At 35.5% G+C, this 22,396-nt stretch overlaps 1 protein-coding gene across 1 annotated transcript; it reads left to right on the top strand.

Moving 5' to 3' along the window:
* The first annotated feature begins 13,604 nt into the window (after window positions 1-13,604).
* LOC147383193 (protein TIME FOR COFFEE-like) lies at window positions 13,605-20,113 on the top strand. Its single transcript, XM_086428324.1, is given in 15 exon segments — window positions 13,605-14,000; window positions 14,098-14,454; window positions 14,563-14,717; window positions 14,804-15,107; window positions 15,217-15,598; window positions 15,732-15,792; window positions 15,875-15,964; window positions 16,075-16,339; window positions 16,426-16,492; window positions 16,601-16,679; window positions 16,780-17,154; window positions 17,241-17,257; window positions 17,259-17,796; window positions 17,799-19,521; window positions 19,629-20,113. Coding segments are annotated over 15 exon segments (4,554 nt in total). The 5' UTR covers window positions 13,605-13,903; the 3' UTR covers window positions 19,673-20,113.
* Window positions 20,114-22,396: the final 2,283 nt, after the last annotated feature.

Raw genomic sequence — 22,396 nt, 5'->3', positions numbered from 1 at the left:
GAAAAAGAGCTCTCACTGTTTGCTTTCTATATTCTAACAAATTTAGTCACCAATCTGAGTGGTCCAAATGACATGGCCCTAACCATCAAATGTGTTTCAATTTTGAAAAAATCAATCATGTTATTAAGAAGATAATTGAGATTAGAAAGATTTTAATATTATATTGCCAACATCATTCTTTTTGTAGCACCTTTTGACTGAAATCATTCATGTTGATTGATTTTTTAGCCGTAAGATTTAATAATTTGTGTCTTGATATCTATGTTTAGATGACCCGAGAACTAAACCAAGGTTGGTTTGAGTTGATTCGGTTTTAGGGTGTAGTCAATTCGGTTCCAATTTCAATTTTGTAAAACCGATCAAGTTCAATTCGATTACAATTTTTCCCCTAAACTGAACCATGTGCACCCCTAGTGATACTTTGTGAATGTATTGAAGATAATTCATTTACTCTTAGATCTTCTTAAAACACCTGATCCATGTGTATTAGAAAAATTTATGGGGAGGGTTCCAATGATTTTCAATTTCATAATTCTTTCTCAACATGGATACTTTGCACAAGCCAATGTTCTGGTTATCATGATATCAATGATCGTGTATGTTTTCATTATCTAAGACAACATTAGGTGTATTTTGATTTAACGTTTTGCTTATGGGAACTCTCTATACAAATTGTCTATATTTTAAATGAAATTCGTGTTTCTGAGAATGAGATGCTCATCGCATTAAACAATGAGAAATTGATATTTTTGTTATATTTAAAATAATACAAAATCTTTATTCTCATAAATATTAGTCTATAAATTCCCAAAAATCAAGAATCATTCATATATTTCAAGAAACCTATTCATGTTCTTAAGAATCAAAGTTTATAGTACTTACATTATGCCATAAATCAAATTGATGATCTAAAATTATGTTGAAGGTGTGCCTTTCATAATTCACGTGCCAATGAGCCGATGTGTGTAAATCCCTAATCGAGTTCTTCAATTTCAAACTGCCATTTTCTCTCAATTTGAATCGGCTAGAGTTTTAGTGATTGATGGAGGTCACTTCAATTAATTCAAAATCCTATGTGTATGTTGTGCGTCTCTTTCCCTTATTACTATTATGGGGTGCCGATCCATTTAAATAGATGGAGATTGAGGGCCTAGATATCCTCTTTTAATAAGATTCTTATCCATCAAGGTTTCCTATTAAAATTTAAAAAGTGTATTTCTAATTCTAATTGTGTTGGAAATTATCATATATTATTGACGTCTTTAATATATAATATCCTTGTGCAAATAAATTATTAAAAACGTGTAGGTCAATTGGGCCACACGAAATTGGGTTCTAACAATCTTTCCCCAAACTTTCATACAATTTTTTTCACCACTTTTATTAAGTTTGGAAGGTATAAGGAATCACATTTTTGTTGGGCCCATTTTACTTTATGGTGTGTTTAGAAGTAGGAGTTGGAGTTGGAATTGGTGGATTTTGTTGCTATTCCTAAAATAAACTTCCACGTTTGGTTTTCCTTGGGAATTAAGTTAAGGAATTGTACACAACTCCAACTTCGGCGTTTGGATAACCAACTTGGAATTGGAGTTGATAGATTTTTTTTCCTAAATAAATAATCTAGATTTGAACCAATGACTTCAAAGTTACATTATAGTATGTCAATCAACTCAACTATAGGTCTAATCACATAACTCTTACTCGAAGACTTCTCAAAAAAAAAAAGTAAACTAGTCCATTAAAATGAAACAACATTCCTTATTCAAATAAAATAGTAAATCCTACCAATTAAACGTAAAATTGTTCAAAAATAAATAATCCAATGCTCTCTATTCAAGTAAAATGGTAAACCTACCAACCAAATGCCAAATTGGCCAAAAAAATAATAATAAATAAACCAAACAATGTTCGTTATTCAAGTGAAAAATAATAATATTACTAATGAGATCCACACTTAGCAATCTTCAATCATCATCCCTCTTGCTTTAAAAGCTTCATTAGCCAAATTTGTTTCAAATTCATTTCTGTCATGGCCCTAAAAACACGTGCGAAGCTTTCATCTTTTTAAATTAAATATAGTGCCTCGATCTTTGCACCCACATTAAGAGATGTCATATTTTCAATCTCTTTTGTTGCCGCATTCATCAAAGATGTCCTTAAATTGCATTAGTTGTTCTAACATTAGATCTAGCTGGAGTTGTGATTCCAAGCCGATATGGTAGGAGTTTCAATTCCGTTGAAATCATTAGTTGTGGGAGTTGTGGGAGTCACGACACCTTGGAAGTAGGCACCCAAACAACAAGAAGGAGTTTACATGTTAATTTTGAACTCCAACGCCTCGCTTCCAAACATACCCTTAGTTTTGTTTTACTTAATACATGAATAAAATTGGATGTGGATGAAGTAAAATAACCATTAATGATTATATAAGTAAATTTTTTTCATAACCATTTAGCATAGGTGATTAATGCATTTTTTTGAAATAGGTGTTAGTGATTTTGATGAATTGAGAGGTTTTATTAGAATTTTTTTTATTAAAAATTCTCTCTCTCTCTCTCTCTCCTCTCTCTCTCTCCTCTCCTTTGTTTTTATGAAGAGTCGTGTTGGAGTGACATCAACAAGGGACACACAGGAAACATCTTGACGAGATGTGTACGTATGTCCGTAAATGTGTTTTCTTCGAGAACAAGTAAAACGCGTCTATAGGTATGCACGCGCCATCACGCCAAGATATCCTCCACTGAGGTCACTTCAGCATTAATCTTTTATAAATTTTACTTGTATGTTAAATTTTATTTTGTTGGTTGATTTAAAGTCGAGGTGGAATGACCTCAAGCTTGAACCTTATATCGCACTTTTTGATGTGAAAGTGGATAGGAATCATAAATGCTTTTTCACTCATATCTTTATAATAAGCATCTATGATTCCCATACACTTTCACATCAAGAAGTGTGATTTGAGGTTCCAGTCTAAAGTTAATTAAGCATTACTAGTTGATTTATGTATTTTCATATAGTGGGTATCACCAGACTCTTTTTTTTTTTGTAGGATGTTTGTGACTGAAACTTCATAAACTTTTCAATCCATGCTAACATACATATTTAATCTCATTACAATGAACAATGTACAAAAACAACCTATCATTGGTATGTAAACGAGCGCTCGACAAGTGATTGGCACCATCAACGATTTTTTGGGAGAGATGTGACAACATGATCAATGGTCCACATTTCACACTTAAGCACTTGGATTCATTCTCACAGTCTCTCTATCAAATGTTTAGTGTGAAAAGGAGTAGATTATTAACCTTTTCAAGCCTGATTTTGTGTCTACTCGAATTTCACTAACTACAATAACATTGCTCGTAATAAAGTGTACAGAAACTTCTAAACATCAGCTTGCTTTTACAGGGAATGAGCTAGAGCATTCAAATGGTGGTGGGTGGGTCATGTGCAACCCTAATAATTGTGGACATACTATGGGTCCAAATCGTATGGTTTTTATTACACTTTTTTTTTTTTTAGTTAATTTTTTTTTTCTTTTTTTCCACTATATTCAAGCACTATCTAATGCATCCAATTCCAAATGTAATGATCAACTAACTATAATACTAACAAAAATTAATAAAAAACTTAATCAATAAAGCTTAATCAAAATTGGGCTCGTGCCTTAGGCGTGATTACTTAAAAGAAGAGTCCAGATTTTTTAACTCTATTTTTTCTCTAGGTCTATATACTTGACTGATATGTCAAGGGCTCAAAACCATAGATTGTTTACTTCAAGATACACAAGGAAAAAGATTTATGGTTTTGTGCCTTTACTACATCAGTTGAGTCAGGAGCGGAGCGAGTAAGGAGTTGGTGGGGGCAATTGCCCCCACAAAACTTTGAAACAGCCTTATATTTTCACTAATTATATGTCTCATTTATCCCCACTCCCTCACCTTTCTCCCCATTTGCCCCCACACTCTCACCTCCCTCCAATTTTTGCCTCTCACCCTCCAATTTTTTGTTGATGACATTGCCTCTTGACCGGGCCTTCTCATATACTAATTGAAAATGACCTAAATATCATTTTCTTCAATTTTTTATCGAAAACCTCTCAATTTCTCCTTAAAACCATTCATCTTCAACTATACAACTAATTATAGTTTGCCCCCACTATAAGAAAATCTTGGCTCCGCCCCTGAGTCAAGTACAGACTGAGTTTGAAAACCATTAATCTTAAAAATAAATAAATAAAAAGAGTTACCATTGCTCCACCACTCTAGGCAATTCTTTGTTAATTTTCATAAGAATTGGTGTGGCATTAGTAAAATTTGGTGTGGCAATAGTAACTCTTTAAAAAAATCAGCATTAATTGGACAAGCTTTTATGTAACGCATACCTAATAATGCATTTCGTTGGATAAGGAAGAGTTAACTTAAGCCTAAAGCTCCCCTTGTCTTTTTCAAATTTAAATAAAAAAAGGTTTTCCTTCGAAGAATCTTTATTTTTTAGAATAAAAATATTTGTTTCTGTCCACTTGCTCACATTATTCGGTTAAGGTATTTGACCCGTAACTCTATTTGACTAAATTATCCATCAATGTGATTTGATCCCAATTTATCCAAAAAAAAAAAATTAAAAAATTAAAAAATCTTTTTTTTTTCTTTCAACAAAGGGTACTTTTCACAATATTCTATAATTTTACAAATTTGCCACTTCATTGTATCACGTGCATCAGACCCGTTCCTTTCTCGCGTCTTTTCAAACTAAAAGAAGAGAAAATGAAAATTCTCTGTATATCTTTTAATAGAGATACTATTGTCACACCAACTTTTGTTATCACCACGCCAACTGTGTGTAATTCTTTCATGACTTATAACATTGAAATTGGGGTGAAATTAACAAAAGTTGGTGTGACAATGGCAGCGTCCAACGACGTATTGTCGAACTTCCTTTATTTGATAAAATTATATTTTAAAATAAATTATATTATTTTAGTTGGACGCAAAAGCATCCAACGACGAATGATCCCAAAGTAACTCCATGTAGACTACGAATGACTGGCAGGGTCTGAACTCTGAAACAATGGAAGGTTCGAGTGGCAATATCTGCAATTTTACCCAAAAAACGGGGGAGGAAGTTAGGGAATACTATTGGGTATTTATGGAAACCTGTATTTTGATGTGATGTATCTACGTCACACCATCATTTATAAGTGGGACCGAATCGTCTCTGCTGCTGCACACGTGGCAGTCAAATATTAGCATTCATACTTCTTTTGCGAGTCCTACTCGTACGCATGTCTGTGGTATTTTCTCCCACAAAAATAAATAAATAAATAAATAATTCTATGTGCTTATCTAAATTGTTTTAGACCTCGTGGTCATTAATTTTTTGGGTAATTTAAATATGCCCCTCCTTGGTTTGGTCTATATTAGAAATACCCCTGTGGTTTCAACCTCGTAAAGTGTCCTTTGACTTAGGTCTTCTATGAAAAAATTAACTTAATGACTTAAATGTCCTCATCTACAACCTTTAAGTGAAAACCTCTCAAAATTTGCACCAAAACTACTAGACATTTTCAATTTTAGGTTAAAGAAAGGATAAAATAATTTACCCACATCTTCAACTATAAGATCCTATCTTTTTTTTCAAGTTTCAAATCTCAAAAATAATATGTAATTTATGAAGAAATAAAATGATAAATTTTTGGATAGAAAATTAATATATTTATAATAAATTAAAGTTAAGGTTGAATAAATTAAAAATCCTAAAAACTTAAATTTAGGGTAAATTTATTTCTAATTGTAAGATTCTATCTCCTAATTCAAAAATCAAGAACACGAGAATTTTGTAAGGAATAGAAGGATGGATAGTTTATGTTAAAGAGATCAATGACTTGAAGACGATAGATTTTCTAGTTGAAAATTCAAGGATTTGGAGTAAATGTTGAAGACAAGGGCATTTAAGTCTTACATTAGTTTGCCAAAGAAAACCTAGGTCAAGGAATTTTACCAAAACGTGGAGGGGCATGTCGAAACATCCTTAATTCTTTTCATGATCCTCTACTCAAACATGCCACGTGGCACATTCTCTATGCCATGAAGTTGTGGGTCTACTTTGTTCAAACATACATACCACCTCGACCGTTCTGACTCGCTTGTCACTCTCTCAAGGTTCCGTTCCCAATTCGTCCAGTTATTGACTCGCTATTATTATAGTTAATATCCTAATCTTTCAGTATCAGAACTCTGCAAAGGTTTGAATTATATAACTTTGCTTAGCTGTGATTGCTTTAACTTCAAGGTTTCAAAAAGTAGTTCTTCTAATATGTTTTATTTATTTATTCATTAAAGTATTTGTATTCAAAGGTATTTTATTTGATTTTCTTTAAATAAAGACAAATAGTTGCTAATAGAGTTAATAATATTTCAATTAAAATAATGGCCTAAACTAATAAATTAGAGTAGTTGTGTTTGAGTGACTCAAACCCTTTTTTAATAGGTAATTATATTTTACTAAATAATAAAACAACTAGAGGTCAATATTGTAGAAATATTTTGTCTAGACTAGAACATTTTTTAAAAGGTTCATAAGGACACTTAGAGTCTGTTGTAATGTACGTGTCGTATTGAGATAGTATGATCCATCATGTAAAGGAGTAAAAGTCCATGTAATCCCAACTTAGACATATTATATGAAGCATTTTAGTTCAACGAACCTTCGGAGAAGTTTGAGAGCAGTGCCTCGCAAAGGTATTTACATAGACTAATGATAAATTGATGCACTAAAATCGACTCCCTTTGTACATTATTGGACATGGCACGTGAATAAATCATAGATCTTTTTGTTCGAGACATATAAGAAAAAAGACCTATGGTTCTGTGAACTGTTGAGTTAGAGAGCATACAAAACACCAGGGTTTCCAATATCAAAGATTACACTACTCACATGAGCGAGTTAAGGCACAGCTATCGGCTCCCCCAACATCTCAAATGATTAGGCAGGAACATGATTCGAACCTGCTCGTGCCTAGATTTTGGGATGCATCTTATTTATTACGTCATTACGTACGTGAACTCGATGGATTTGAACAAGGCCCTCAACTACAACACATCTTCTCTTTCCAAGGTGGGACAAACGGTAATATGATTTAAGGGAAGCTAGACGTCCACCATAATCGAATTAAATAGCGAGAAAGTGGTGAGTCAAGGGATAGAAGTAAACATTGTATGAAAGGAAAGTCTCTCATGTATGAATGAGCCATCTAACGTGGTAGGGGAAAGAGAGGTAAGGGTGATTGAAGTACAGTTTCTTTGTCGGATTCAGAGAGAGAAATAATTGAATCGGGGGGGGGGAACCATCGAACTTCAGGATGACTAAGCTAGTCGAACACATACAATATGTCTTTCATCAGCTTCTGGAACGATAGTAAGATTAGAAAGAATCGAAAGAGACGATTCATAATTGAGAATGAACACTACAAAATAAAAGATCTTTATTGGAATAAACACGATGTAACTCGTTTTGAGTGGGCAAATCCAAAAATATTCAACCTGATAAATCATTAAACAGATGAAAGTCATCATATAGCAAGGCATGCACCAAAGCAAGCTCAAGATATGACATTAGGGCCTATGTGTAGGTGAAAATCGTGATACCATCAAAAAAATGAGAATTATAATTGGGGTCTTACGAATCTAAAAATAGACACTTCATGTATGAATTTAAATACAAAAGTTTCGCCTTACAAACCTAAACTTTATAAAATTCCTCAATGAAGTGTTTTCACAGAAGCTATTCAATCAATGATCAACTTAACTCCAAGTGTTTACCTATGCAAAACGATCATTAGATTATCGAATTCTAAAAGAGAAATAATATTGCCACACCAACTTTTACTTACAACACTTCAATTCTCTTGAATTTAAATAATTGTTTACATGTGGACTGATGTAATGTAAGCAAAAGTTGGTGTGTTAGTAGTAGCTCTAAAAAAATCCACCATGAGTCATCTAGATTAATATTTGAGTATCCCCACTTTATCATCTCTTTTTATGATTTTTAATTTTCTTAAATTACTCATTGTAAATAATTGCAACCACAATTTTCTTTTTTGGACCCATCAAAGTTTAAGTTGGTAGGGTAATGGTACCTAGTACTGAAATGATAACAAGGATTGGACCCAAAACACAGTCATCCATCACAATTGTGCCCACGCCCATGACCTTTCAATTGGCAAAGGGTATAATCGTAAAAAATCCACCCAAATACACGTGTGAGAACACGTGCTTGAACCTTCCCAAGAGTCCCACCTTTCTATTTTGTCCACCGTGGCACCATAAGTGCTACCCACCTCATTAGTTCCATGAGAAAAGTTAGATATGTGATCCTTACTTTTGTCCATTTCAAAAGCTTGGATCTTGTGATTAAAAATACTTTTTATTAAAAAAATAAATAAATATTTATATTTATAAATTTTTAATTAAAGTATGTGTGGGCCACCACCACCACCACTCAGTTAGTTTATATTTATATCAGATATAATAAAAGTTCTTGAAGGTTTTTTCTATTAAAATATTTGAGTTTCTTGTCTTGGTGAACAAGTTTGGATTTTTGTTATTTAAATCCCTCTATCGAACCTAAGAAACATGAACCAACATTAAAATCAAATATAATATTAATATTTTTTTTTTTACTTTTTTATTATTTTATTAATTATAATATTATAAAAGGATGAGAAGCGTTATATTGTTTTTTTTATTATTACTTTATGTAATTTTGTTTAATTATTAATTAAAATTTGATGATCTTCGCCCGTGTTATACGGTAGAATAGTAGCCACGTAAGTAAGATGACGTTGTTAGGTAGGTTGATTGACACGTTGCAGGTCTAGGTTTTTCCATAATATACTATTTATCCGAAAGAGGAATGAAAGCTCACATGTACGACAAAAGGAGGAGAAAGGGATGCACTGAATTGGGGTCCACCATAGAGTTGGATCCATTTTGATGTTGATGATATGTTCTCGGAATTTTGAGGGTCTTAGTCGAAATTTTATTTTGACTTTTTGGTTTGTCAAACAGTAAATGAAATTAATTGCCACGTGTAACGATAAAGAATTATAATATTGGATAAACACGTGGCAATTTATTACGTAATATTGTTGAAATAATCAAAAATGATTCGAGTAATAATTAACAAATGTCGATGGTTCTACTATTTTAAACCTCGTCCGAGTAATTTCGTTGGACAAGACTTTTTTTTATTCTTTGATGTAATCAATGTGAGTCGTCCATCATATATGCTCTTTTGAAAAAGTTGCTTGAATTAATTAAGATTTGATGGAATCAAGAGATTATTTTATTTTATTTTATTTAAAAAAAATGAATAATATAAAGAAGAGTTGTGCTGGGGTGACACAGTATTTACTACAATTCTCACAATTCTAACATGGAGATGCATATATAATCGTAGATAATTTTACTCGTATTACGAGAAAACACATCTATGATTATGTGCACATCCCACTTCAGACTTGTGAGAATCGTAATAAATACTTTTTGTCACTTCAGCATTTTCCTATAAAGAAATGAGATTTATATATGAATATCTACTATTAAGTAGTTCATCTTTATTGATTGGATTCAATGAATATAAAAGTAAAAAAGTGAGACACGACTAAATGTTGACGAGATTCGTCATATATTACGACGGTGGTTATTGTATCGATTTACCATATCTTCTTCAATTAAAAAAAAAATTTATTGCATAATTTTTTTTTATTCGTCTCTGTGAAACAATGAAGTAGTAATGATAATAAATAAATCATATACGAAAACACAAGGATTTATGCAGTTTGGCAGAGTACCTACGTTCACGGATCAAAACCAAACTTCTTCATAATAAAATCAACGGAGAACAATACATGAAAATTTTATTTAAGATTTTAAACTCAAATCCTAAGCCACCCAAAAATTCTTGTACACCCTCCCCCTTTTCTCTCTAAACCCTTGAGGAAAAAAATCCCTTTATAATTTTAATAATTTTAGTGATCTCTATTTATAAATTGGAGTTTTTAAAACATGTCTATCTGCCTAACAATAGAAACCCCAAAATAGCAAAAAAGAATACAAGATAATTACGGAACATTTTCTTCTCGGTCTCCTTTTTTTGCATTAGATTAACTCTATATCTATAGTAAATTAGATAGATGGGTAGGTAAAATATCAAGTGAAAATATTTTTTTAATCGATGAATCATCAAATTGAAGGTACATTAGTTGGAAAGCAATCTCGTCACTTAATCATTGGTCTCGTCTTCCTTAGAAATCATGTTGCACTTGGAACCATCGTCACTTCAAATATTCTTGAATTTTCCTAATAATTTTCAAACTAATAATCGTATATATGAATTAATGATTTTATTATTATTTTTTATAATTATTTAAGATTAATTTTATGATTGTAGATTTAAAAGTTTCAAAGTAGAATAAATAAATTAGAGATGAACTTTTTAAATGAAATATAGGTCAAAGGGGGCAAACAAATAATTGTGGAGAACGGACAAGGATAAAAAAATTAATATATAAAATAGATTCTCTCTCCCAATATGCTATGTAGGAACTCAAACCCAATCAATTTCTCTCTCCTCCTTATTTTCTCTTTTTGTTTTTGTTTTTTTTCTTTTTTTACAAGTTTTCTATCTCATTTATCCTCCATTACTTTTTTTCTCTCATCAATCCTTCAAAAATTTTCTCTCTCCTCATCTCTTTTACACGTCCACACTTTTTTTTTCTTTTTTCTCTCGTAATCTCACTTAATATCTATTCTTTATATTTTTTATTCATCTATTTAATATCTTATCATTCAAAAAATCCTAATCTCCAATCATTAACATCTTCAAAATCTCTTGATTAGTATCCATCTACCTTGAACATAATTCAAAAATATTTTTTCATCAATATCTATCAAATCTCTTCAATTTTTATCGGATTTGTCAAAGAAATCAATAATCAAGAATTAAAAAATAAAGTATTGAAAAATAACTCAAAGTGAATAAGAAATTAGGTTGTACTCACATCCTCCAATTATTTTTTTTAAATTTTATTTTAAACGATAAAAAAATGTTATATTTTAAGGTAATTGACTAAAAACTTTGTTAAGAGGAGAAGAGAAGCCTCAAATTCTAAATAAATATTTCATTGATAAATTAAAGATTTGATTTTTTTTTTTTTTTTAAGTTTATTGTTTGATTGGATATTTATTTAAGTAATTTACTTATAAAATTTCTTGATCTAATGTGTTTTCCGATTAAATCATATGTTTAAAATTTCGCATAAATATTGATTAGCAATAATAATTGATAAATTCATTTTTTTTTATCAAAATATAATCAGTGCAAATCTCAATTCTAGATTTTTCAATTAAATCGAATCTTTATTCGAATTTAATTATATATTAAAGAATTAATAAAAATATTTGTTATAATTTGTGGTTGACTTTAATCCTTAACAATTTTTTTTTTCAAATTTAATTTAATTTTTTTATTTATTTAAATTTTGTTTCCAATATTGAAATTTTGACTTTTAATTCGTTTAGATTTCATAATCCATGATTTTGGTTACATTTCAATTTTTGTTGATCGATATTTGACGCCTAAGTGTTTTCTCACTTCGCTACACACCTTGCCTTTCGGGTTTTGAATCTGCAATAGTTAAGTTGTAACTCAAACTTGTAATAGAATAATCGCCTAACTTGAAGTTGGGTTGTTGCAGACTATAAAAGGGGTACTAATTATTTCATATGTGACCGTATTAGGTATTGAGCCATCTAATCATGTCTATCTAAAAAAAAGTCAAATCGAAAATATCTTTTACCATTTTACGTATCGACATTACATGACTTATGGGTGCACACGATTTAGTTTGGTTTGGATTGGGTGTTTAATTAGAACTGAATTGAAGTTGATTGGTTCTACAAATCCAGGGTCGGAACTAAAATCGAAACGACTACCCTCTAGAGTCGAACCGAATCAATCGAATATTTTAAAATTGTAAATTAGAATCGAATAGATGAACTAAAAAATCGAACAAAACTAATTCGAAAAGCTTTGGTTCGGTTCAATTCGTCCAATTTGCACCCCTAGTTTTAATAATGTACCTACTAATTCAACTTATAAAAAGAAAAATATGTTATAATTTATTAGTATGTTGTAATCATTTTATTTCATTTTATAGATTTAAGATAATTAGATGAATGGGATTAGTCTTACTCTATTGGTCACGTGACCATAACAATGACATCATCATAGGTTTGGCGCATAATGGTTTGAATTAAATGAATTTAATAATATTTATATATTTTTTATTTTTTCTTGCAGCGACTCAGTAGTGTCCGAGTCAGACAGCTCAAAATTTTCAAATAAGAAACTGCTAGGTATCATCGCCACGACAGTATTCGCCCTCACGAGTGCACTACTAATCTGTTTTTTCTTGTTTATTAAAAATAGGATCCTCAACTTCTGTAGGGATAATGTTAGCCAACACCTTAGCTAATTTTAGTACATGGTTGCTCTTTGGCAAACACTGACACGTGAATGGTCGTCCTATACTTATGTGGGCCAAACACATGTATGAAATAAAAAGCTCGAATTAGATACCATTATCTAACTCCTCTTGTACAGGATATTTTCTAGTATTAATCCACATTTAATTCACTTAACTAATTAATAATGCTACCTTAATATCACAGCTTAAATCAACTCGTCGTCCACGTGTCACAATTATTTCAATTTAGATGTCTTAAAGAGGCGGTGACCCTACATGGAAAAAAACTATTTAAGAGACTCTAGTGGAGAAAAAGCCATGAGAATAGGGGATTTCTTTTTAAGTGTGTGTCGAGTTTGAATTAAGGTACGCCCGGATGACGTACTACCCCACTTCCACGTAAGCGACTACGACAAAAAGGTCCCGCGAGAGGAATAGATATTAGATCCACAGCAGATGTGGGTCCCATCAGTCTCTGAAGTTCCGCGACCGTGACACAAGTTATTTTTCGCTGTCACCGAGACGTAGACCGTAGATGATAAAATACGAACGGTTAGGATTTTGCCAACTAGGGTTGGTGTTCGTTAGGTTAATAGGGTACGCGTTACTGAGATTGTTGTTATCGCCACGTCAGATATGGATTTGAGGTATCAAAACTTTCCTGATTGAACCCGTAAATCAGGACCGTCGCACGCCTTTAACCTAGCTTTCGTTGTGGGTCCCGCAGTCAAGCCTGAATAAAAGGAGTAAAATTAATGAAGTTTGAAGGCAAATTAATCGGCAGAAGCCGATATTTTTACTTGGTGCTTTAATTTCAATTGATCGGGGAACCGGCGAAGAGACAGCAGGATTAGGGAATGTGACACGTGGCACTTATTTTAGTGAATTTAAGACACTCTGAAAGTACAGTCTATCCAACGGTCAATACTTCTGCCATGTTGGCATTGGCCAATTGTGAGCGTTGGATTCAGGTTTGATCTAACGGTGTAGAATTATGGAAGGATTTTAGTGAGGGATCGTAGCCGTTGATTTCATTTCGGTGAGGGTTAAAAGCGAAGGAGATCTGAAGAGCGCAGAATAAAAAGAAGAAAACATCAGTGAGAGAGAAAGAAGGACAGAGAAGAAAAAGAGGCTGAGATGACGATAAGCGTGAGCTGAGATTTTTTTTTCTAAATTTTGGTCTCTTTTGACAGATTTCGATCCGTAAATCTCTTCTTTTGTTGTAGAAGAATTGAAATCAGGAGCTTTTTTTTGAAGTTTTTTATTAGAAATCTTGCGAATTAATGCGAAAATCTGGTTACGAGGTCTGTTAATGGCGGAAAGTGGTGAGAGGAGGAGATTTGATTATTGAAGAGAAGATCGAAGTAGATGGATAGAAACAGAGAAGCAAGAAGAGGAACCATGGCGGCCACAAATGGATTTTCGAAGCGGAGACATAGAAGTAGCAGTTTGAGAGATTCGCCTGGTTCGGATTTCTCAGATCTCTCTTTGATATCATCAGTTTTGAAAATTATCTTCGTTTATTTTCTGATTTTGACTTTTTTTTCTTCTTCTACTCGCAGAGGAAGATGGAGGAGCGGTTGAGTTCCATGAGACGGCGAGGTTACGAGATCGATCCAGCAAGAAAGATCGAGATCGATCGAGTCGAAGCAAACGAAGAAGAGGAGATAGATTGATTCAGGGGAGTAATCGAGAGGAAGGAGGAGAGGAAAGTACAGATGAGAGCGCGGATGATGATGAAGAAGACGAAGATGAGGTTGGAGGAACAGTTCGAATGCTTCCTCCAAATCCAGTTTCGTCTTCGTTGCAATCGAATCATCATCAACGGAAGAGCTTTCCTCCTACGAAGATTGTTAGGACTGCTCCTTGGAAGGTCTCAGATGAAATGGGATTCTCTGTTCCGAAGAAAGCTCGCTCAGGTAGAGAAAAAGAGGGATCGAGATTCAGAATTATTTTTAATTTTTTGTGGATTTTTATTTTTATTTTTTTGGGTAACTTGATCAAATTTTTTTCGACTGTTTTTGCAGCTTCTGTGAAAAGATCACAAGAATGTTGGATTTCAGGTGGTGGTGGTGTTGATGGAGAGAAGATTCTCAGGCAAGCTTCGACGTCGCCTGCGAGGCCAAGCGTGGTGGCTCCAACCTCTCCATCGTCTTCGAATGCTTCTGTACGAAAAAAGATGGTTTGTTTGTTCTCCTCTGTTTCCTTCTCTCAGCGTTTCTCCATCACTCTTTGGAGATTGAGTTTGTTGCGCTTTCGTTACTGCAGAAGCATATCGGACCCAAACACAGGCTTCCAAAGATTTCTAATAAACCGTCTTCAAATCAAGAAGATATTGAGATCGAGGTTGCAGAGGTTTTATACGGGTTAATGAGGCAATCTTATTGTCCTTCAAGGCCAGAAGTCATTGCGAATTTATCGCAGAAGTTAGATTCTAAGGATACTAATGGATCAAGCAATGATGCTAAGTCCAGAGTTTCTTCTCCAATCTCAGTCTCACCTCCATCTGCTCTTCAGCCATCGATATTGCCTCAGAATTCAAGCTCATCGACCACACACTTACCTGCAGTTGGTGAGTATCTTGAGTTGGTCATCATAAGTTGGGGATTATTGTTCAATTTTCGTTTTCTTGGGAATCTTTACTGATGATGGAAAATTTTTGTTTATTTGGGAATTTGCAGCACCCAAGAGAAAGAGGCCTCGGCCTGTGAAATTTGAAGACGAGAGTCCTGCCATTTTCACTGTTAGAAACTGTTCAATTTCTTCTGTTTCTAATAAGGTTGACGGCGAACAATCTGCAAAGATCGAAATTTCTTCCCCCAAATTGGATAGAATCTCAAGATCCTCGGTTGAAATTAGTGGTGCAGTCGTATCGTTGGAGCCACAGCAACCCGAATCAGCAAAGCCAGAGAGCACTACTGAGTTGGATTCAAATCCCTTGTCAGACGCATCGGAAGTTCGAGATGGGGCTCGGACCAAGGAAGAACTCCCTAGCATCAGAAAGGAATATCCTCCATGTTCTAAGTCTGATGTTGATCCTGAGGATGCTACAGTGACGAAAGCGTGAGTATCAAAGATGTTATTTTTATACATTTATTTAATTTATTATTATTATTTTGTATAGAGTTCTTGCGTTTGAGATCTCTTAGTTTCTTCTTTCTTTTGTTTTCCCCTTTGTCCCTTTTCATTTTCTCAGGATTTCAACAGTTTCGGAGGGTGAGAACCAGCGCGAGGAGAAGTACAAGATCGATCTGATGGTGAGTTCCTTTGAAATATCCAGTTAAGACATTTGTATTTTTTATTTCTGGCAAAGTTATCAGAAGGGTTGTATTTCTACAGGCCCTCCCTCCTTCGAAATCATCTCCTGAGAGGAATGGAGTGATTGATTTTGTATCAGATTCAAAACCTTTGGCTCCAGATGTGGAAATGGTGAGATGCATCCTTCACTTGTTTCCATTACTCCTTTGATGATAGATAGGTTGGTTGCTAAATTCTTCCTTTTATTTCTCTCTCTCTCTCTCTCTTTGGTGGGGGTGTAGAAGGCGGAGATTGTGCCAAAGGAAGAAGATATGCTGGAGAAAAATGTCAAGCAGGATGCAGGGGAGGCCAGATTGGCAGAAAATATGGATGCGATGGTCCCCGAATCTGAATCCCAGAAATCGATTGCTGGTCCGCATAGAATTCTTGACCAACAAATTGATTTAGAGAAGCAGAATAAAGATAGTGTGGGTGGCACCAACATCCAACGTAATCAGAAACAACAGCAACAACAATCTAGAAACGAGCCAAAATTGGAAAAAGCTGGTAATTCAACATTAATCCCTTATTTTCTGCTGCAGAATGTCATATTTGCTTAATTTGATTGGATTCTTTTTTGTTCTTTACTTCAGTTCAATCCACCTCTTTGCCTTTATCAATGACTGTGGCTGGCTGGCCTGGCGGACTTTCTCCCCTGGGGTGTGATTTCAATTACCTCATTGTGTTTCTGTCTTTTTTAGTTGATTATCTGTATATTGGTACAATCGATCTTCCTCAATGGCTAAATAACTTGATCTTTGTCTGCAGTTACAACATGGGTCAAGTTCGACCGCTCCAAGGAATTGTGCCATTGGAAGGAAATGCTGGAACTTCTCCTATTTTACAGGTATTTATATTTTTTCTACTAATTAAGCCCAACAACAATCCCTTAACTATATGGAAGATCTCTAATTGTACCTATGGGATTTGTTATTGAAATTTTGAAGCCATCACAATTGAAGAGGTGTGCAACTCATTTCCGCATTGCTCGAAACATCCACTGTCACCAACAATTCACAAGGATGAACCCTTTCTGGCCCTCGGCACCTGGTTCTGCATTTTTATATGGTACCAAAGCCTACAATCTCAATGTTGTGCCACCAACAGAGACTACAGTTATTAGCAATCAATCTCAAGGAAGCAATTCTGGGAGGAATTTCAACTCCTCGCAAGACAAAGCTCATGTTGCAGCGACTTTTTCAGGTAATGTTGGGAAGGACATCAAAAGCTCTGTGGCCGTGCCTAACTTAGTCGATGGTGTACAGAGGAAGCAACTTGTTCTTCAGCAAGCGCCACAGCCAGCGGCTGCTGGTAATTTAATGGTATTGTCCTGTTCTCTGTGAGATACTCTATGTGTTGAATTAGTTGTTCTGGGATGTAGTTTGAGTTTTCTTATTTTTTATTTCAGCCCACCCCTACTTTTATCTGCTTCAGCCATTGCGAGTGTAGTGTCATCAATTGCAGCTAATTCAGCTTCGGGTGGCTCTTCTTCAACGGCAGCAGCGGCGGCGGCCCCGACTGTGAGTTTCAATTACCCAAATTTGCCTCCCAATGAAGCTCAGTACTTGGCAATATTACAGAACAATGGCTATCCTTTCACTTTTCCTGCACCTGTCGCTGCTCCACCACCTTATAGAGGAGAGTCCCCCCATCCTCAGGCGATTTCATTCTTCAATGGGACTTTTTATCCTTCTCAGATGCCCCATCCTTCACCACTTCAGCAGCAGCAACAACAACAGCAGCAGCAGCCTCCACAATCTCTCTCTCAGCCACAACAGGGGCATCCCAACACAAGCACATCGAGTGGATCGTCATCATCTCAGAAGCATCAACAGAATCATCAGCAGCTACAAAGTGGTGGCAGTGATGGTGGTGTTGGAAACTCTCGTAGATTTTCTGTTTCAAAGAACAGGCAACAACAGCAGCAGCAGCCATCACAGAAGCAGCAGAATCAGAATCAGTCTATTACAACACTGCCTCCTCAAGTTTACCAGCTGGTGCTGATATGTCAGTGGATGACAGCTCATTAACTGGTGATTGCCGAGTCTCTCAAGCTCACCACAAGAGTGTGTACAACCAGAATTTTTCGATGCCAATGCACCCAAAGAACTCTGCCTTGATGTCCTCCCCTGGTAGTGGTAGTGGGAATCATGGGGAGAAGCAGCAGCAGCAACGGCAATCCCAACAGCACAGTTTGAAGGGTGGAATTGATTTCATCCCATCTCAGGCTTTCTTCAATGGAGCTGCACCTTCTCCGGGCCTTGACTTCTCATCCATGGCACAAAATCGTCCAATTTTTCAAAGTATGAATGGTAACCAAATTGCCGCAGTTGCTGCACAACAGAAGAAGACCCAGGTTAGTGATTCAGTTAATGCTGAGGATGAAAGGAAAGCAATGGCAGGAAAGGGTGTACCAGGTGGTGTCGGGCAGTCACTTGTCTTCTCCCGACCAGACTCCATTGACAACCCATTGGTATCCACAATTTCGGGTACCGAAAATTCTGCTCGTCCTGGCAGTGGAAATCGAACTTCTCGTTCAAATGCCTCAGTTGTGGGAACCACTGGTATACCTTCAAGTACAGTTAATACTCCCAACTCTCAACACCCACAGCTGCAGCAGCTGCAACAACAACAGTTAATTCACCTTCAGAAGCAGCAGCAGCAACATATGCAACAGCAACAACATCATCACCTGCAGCAACAACTTGCAGCTCAAACTAAACCATCGAACAATGCAAGAGCGAATGCCTATTCCGATCGCCTTCCGTCGTCTTCTTCCATGGTTAAGTTTTCAAATGCACACACTGTTTTCCCTCAAGGATATATTCAACCTGGTGGTAGCGCTGCGCAGTCGTCTCCACAATGGAAGAGCTCCACCACTACATCCCTCAAAAATCTCCCTGAACAACAGATAAGGAATGAACAAGGGCACATGCAGATATCTTTCGGAGGGGTGAATCCAAAACCAGGAACAACAGCTCCACAAGGGCAAAATCAATCCGCATCTCCTCCTGTCATTGTTGGGTCTCCTCCTCCCCCAACAACTTCCATACCCAAAAGTTCTGGCGGCAGCCCAAGGACAACTTCAACGGGGAGCAAAGCGGGGGCACCAGCTCCTTCTACACTATCATCATCATCATCATCCCAACAAGTAAAGAATTCTTCATCGGGCCCCAGCCGCAAGTCCTCTCCAATCCTTAGTAATTCTTCCCATGTCATGACAACACCTAGTTCTAGCACTAAGGCCCAATCACAGCAACATCAGCAGCTACAGAAACATGCACTACAGCAGGCCCAACTCTTATTTTCTAATGCGTACATGCAAGCGCAATCTCCCCACTCAACTACTACTACCACCTCTGCTTCCCCATCAAATATGGGATATTATCATCAAAGGCGACAAACTGAACCTCAGCAGAATCAGCAGAAACAGGGCCCACCCTATACATCTACCGGGATGCTTTTGTGTCCTTCACTTACATTAGTCGGTGCCACTACTTCCGATCCTGCAAAAGCAGTCGCTGCTGCTGCAAACAATATGAAAGGTGGTACAGGTCTCCTTCAGGCTGCACAGTTTTCTACACAATCCGGTAGCAATCCCCCACATCCATTCATGTCGGCCACATTTCCATACGTACATTCTGTGCCCACAGCACAAGTGAAACCGGCTGAACAGAAACAACCCTCTGGTGAGTAGAAGCTTTTTTATTGTAATTTCTCAGTTTCTAAAAACTTGTGATTTTTATTTTGTTTATTTTATATAATATTCATGAAGTGGACACCGTTTCTTTCTCAGGAAATGACAATTTGCATGCCACCTCGCATCCTGAGAAGAGATGAAGATTGAGAGTGTTGAAGTTTATACTTAATCTTTGTCAGACTGATGAGATCGTGCCCGTCTCCATGGTTTCTGCTAATCTGCATCGTGGAAGAGCGATTGGCTTTCTTGAGACTGCAACTTTGGAAAGGGAGGGGGGAAGGAAGGGATCTGAGTTTTGGGGTGGTGGATCATTCAAAACTGAAATAGGTGCAGCAGCATCTATACAAAGTATGTATATTTAACATGTCTTGTGAAGAACTGGGAGAGAATTAATTTGTTTGGTTTCGTTAAAGAGAGGACAAGAGAGAGAGAGAGAGAGATGGAAAGACATAAAAGGGTTTTTCCTTGGCACAAGATGAAGACTGTACAGGTGGGGGGGATGTTGAGGGTGTTTTTGTCTTTAATCCCTAACTTGGGCATTTTAACAGTAGTTTTGTGACCATACGTGGATGGTGTAGATATATATATATATGTCTCTAGAATATATATATAAGAAAGATGGTAGAAAAATCCTCTCAATATTCTCTTTTCTTCTTTCAATAATTATTCTTTTTTGGAAGGGTACAGAGATATGATGGAAAAGGAGCCGTGGGGATGGGAAATGGTTAGTAGTGGACTTTATTGGGTTGTGACTTGTGACCCAATTTCAATTCTTATCTTTTTTTTAAATATTTTTTTTTTAAATTTAATTTATAATTACTATGAGACAAGAAAAAAGTTGGAAGTGTACTGTGTTTTGGGTTGGGACCCTCTTTCCTTAATTATTGCTGATGGAATTGGGTTCGTTTTTGGTTGGTTGGCTGATACGAGTTAGGTTAATAATTGGTGGACTGATTTGTAGTAAACTACTATATCTGTTTTAGATGAGTTGATATCTCCAGGCACGCATTTCATTTTGTAAGGCATCTCTCTCTCTCTCTCTTACTTGACTTTATAACCAAGTGGCATGATTTGACTGGTCAAAATGGCGTGTCTTAGATATTTTATTAGACGTGGCTGATTATTTAATGTTTAAAATAATAATTAAGTATACTAAATTTATAATATAATATTAAAAAAGAATAAAAAATTAGATAAAGAATCTTTTAGAATAGTTGTAGTGTTTCGATTTTTTTTTACTTTGTGTTAAGATTCGCATGTCAGTCACATGGTTCCATGAACCTATCAGCCTCTTATTTAGCTACTTTTTGTGCTTTGCTTCGGGAAGAAGTCGTCCTTAGGTTAACATCATCAAATGGTCCTCCAAAACTGTGGGCCTCTTTGTCTCTGAAATTGGTGAGAGAGGAGAGAGAGAATCATTTGGTCTTTTGGAAACAACTCGAAGATTTTAGTAAGGCATTGAAGATGAGGGCATTTCAGTTGCTTAGCAAATCCTGGAGTGGCAACTTAAAATTTTCTTCTACCATATTGAAACTTGAGAGAAGTTATTGGTTTCGAACTTGGGATTCACATATTCCTAAAGAGATTACTTAAATTAATAAAATTATTTGTTTATATAAGAGAAAATTTCTTCTTCCTATGGCAGAGGATGTCTCCTCCCTATCTAGGGATGAACCCACTTTCTTTATTATTATAAAAACAGAAGAATATATACTAATAGAATTTGTCATATTCCCTCTCTTTGTCTAATATTTTATATGGTGCATTATTTTAAATCAACTATTATTATTTGGTGGCGAGGATTTCCAAATGTATATAATACATTTCATCATTTCCTTCCTCGTCAACTTTAATCCTTCCATATTATAAGCTTCAAAGAATCTATTATGAGTATCTCCAACGCAGCACCCTTTTCCCATACCCATAAATTAGTCTTTTAGGTATTGTGGGTAGCAATTATGGACATTCATGTGATATGCACTTTAATCGTATTACTCATAATTGTTAGTCATACATTATTTAATTCAATTCAGATTTTTATTTTTATTTTTTAAATTGACTTATTTTCAACATAATTGCATGATTTTTCCCCTCCAAAAAGGAGGGGTAATCAAGTGAGAGTACCTTTTTTAAGGTATCGAAAATGTCAAGACCCAAAAAATGGTGAGGGATGGGTCTTGAGTTGGAGACACTATTTTTGAACTTTACTACCCAAAACAACAGTTGTTAGGGGATTGATAGAGGGATGGGTGTTGCATCTCTTAATCTTATTTTATCTTATTCCTTCCTCCACCCAGCACCTCTTCAAGCTATTATTCTACTTCAATGCTCCTTTTCCACCCACAAAATATAAACTACTATTTGTAGGCATTGGATACCAAGTAGGATAACTAAAGATAAACTACTATTTGTAGACATTGGATACCAAGTAGGACAAAAAAATGTTAAGTAAGAGATGAGATCCTTATTTCCTTTAAACCCTGCACGTGTGGGCTGGATTGGGCCAAAGCATAAATTGAGTGACATGGAGGAGAGAAGGGCCGCTTTGATACCATGATAAATGTGGGGTTTCCAACTCAAAACCAATTGACAACGAGTAAAGAGGCCTAGTAGCTATAAAAAGCGAGACAAGGTAATGAAGGTTCAATGTGGGACTAAAATCAAGATCCTTATTTCCTTTAAACCCTGCACGTGTGGGTTGGATTGGGCCAAAGCATAAATTGAGTGACATGGAGGAGAGAAGGACCCGCTTTGATACCATGATAAATGTGAGGGTTCCAACTCAAAACCAATTGACAACGAGTAAAGAGGCCTAGGAGCTTATAAAGAGAGAGACAAGGCAATGAAGGTTCAATGTGGGACTA

This window comes from Akebia trifoliata, chromosome 16 (assembly GCF_017979445.1).
Source record: "Akebia trifoliata isolate Shusen 1 chromosome 16, ASM1797944v1, whole genome shotgun sequence".
Lineage (NCBI taxonomy): Eukaryota > Viridiplantae > Streptophyta > Magnoliopsida > Ranunculales > Lardizabalaceae > Akebia > Akebia trifoliata.
Note: the sequence above shows the minus strand (reverse complement) of the source record. Positions and strands in the feature narration are given on the sequence as shown.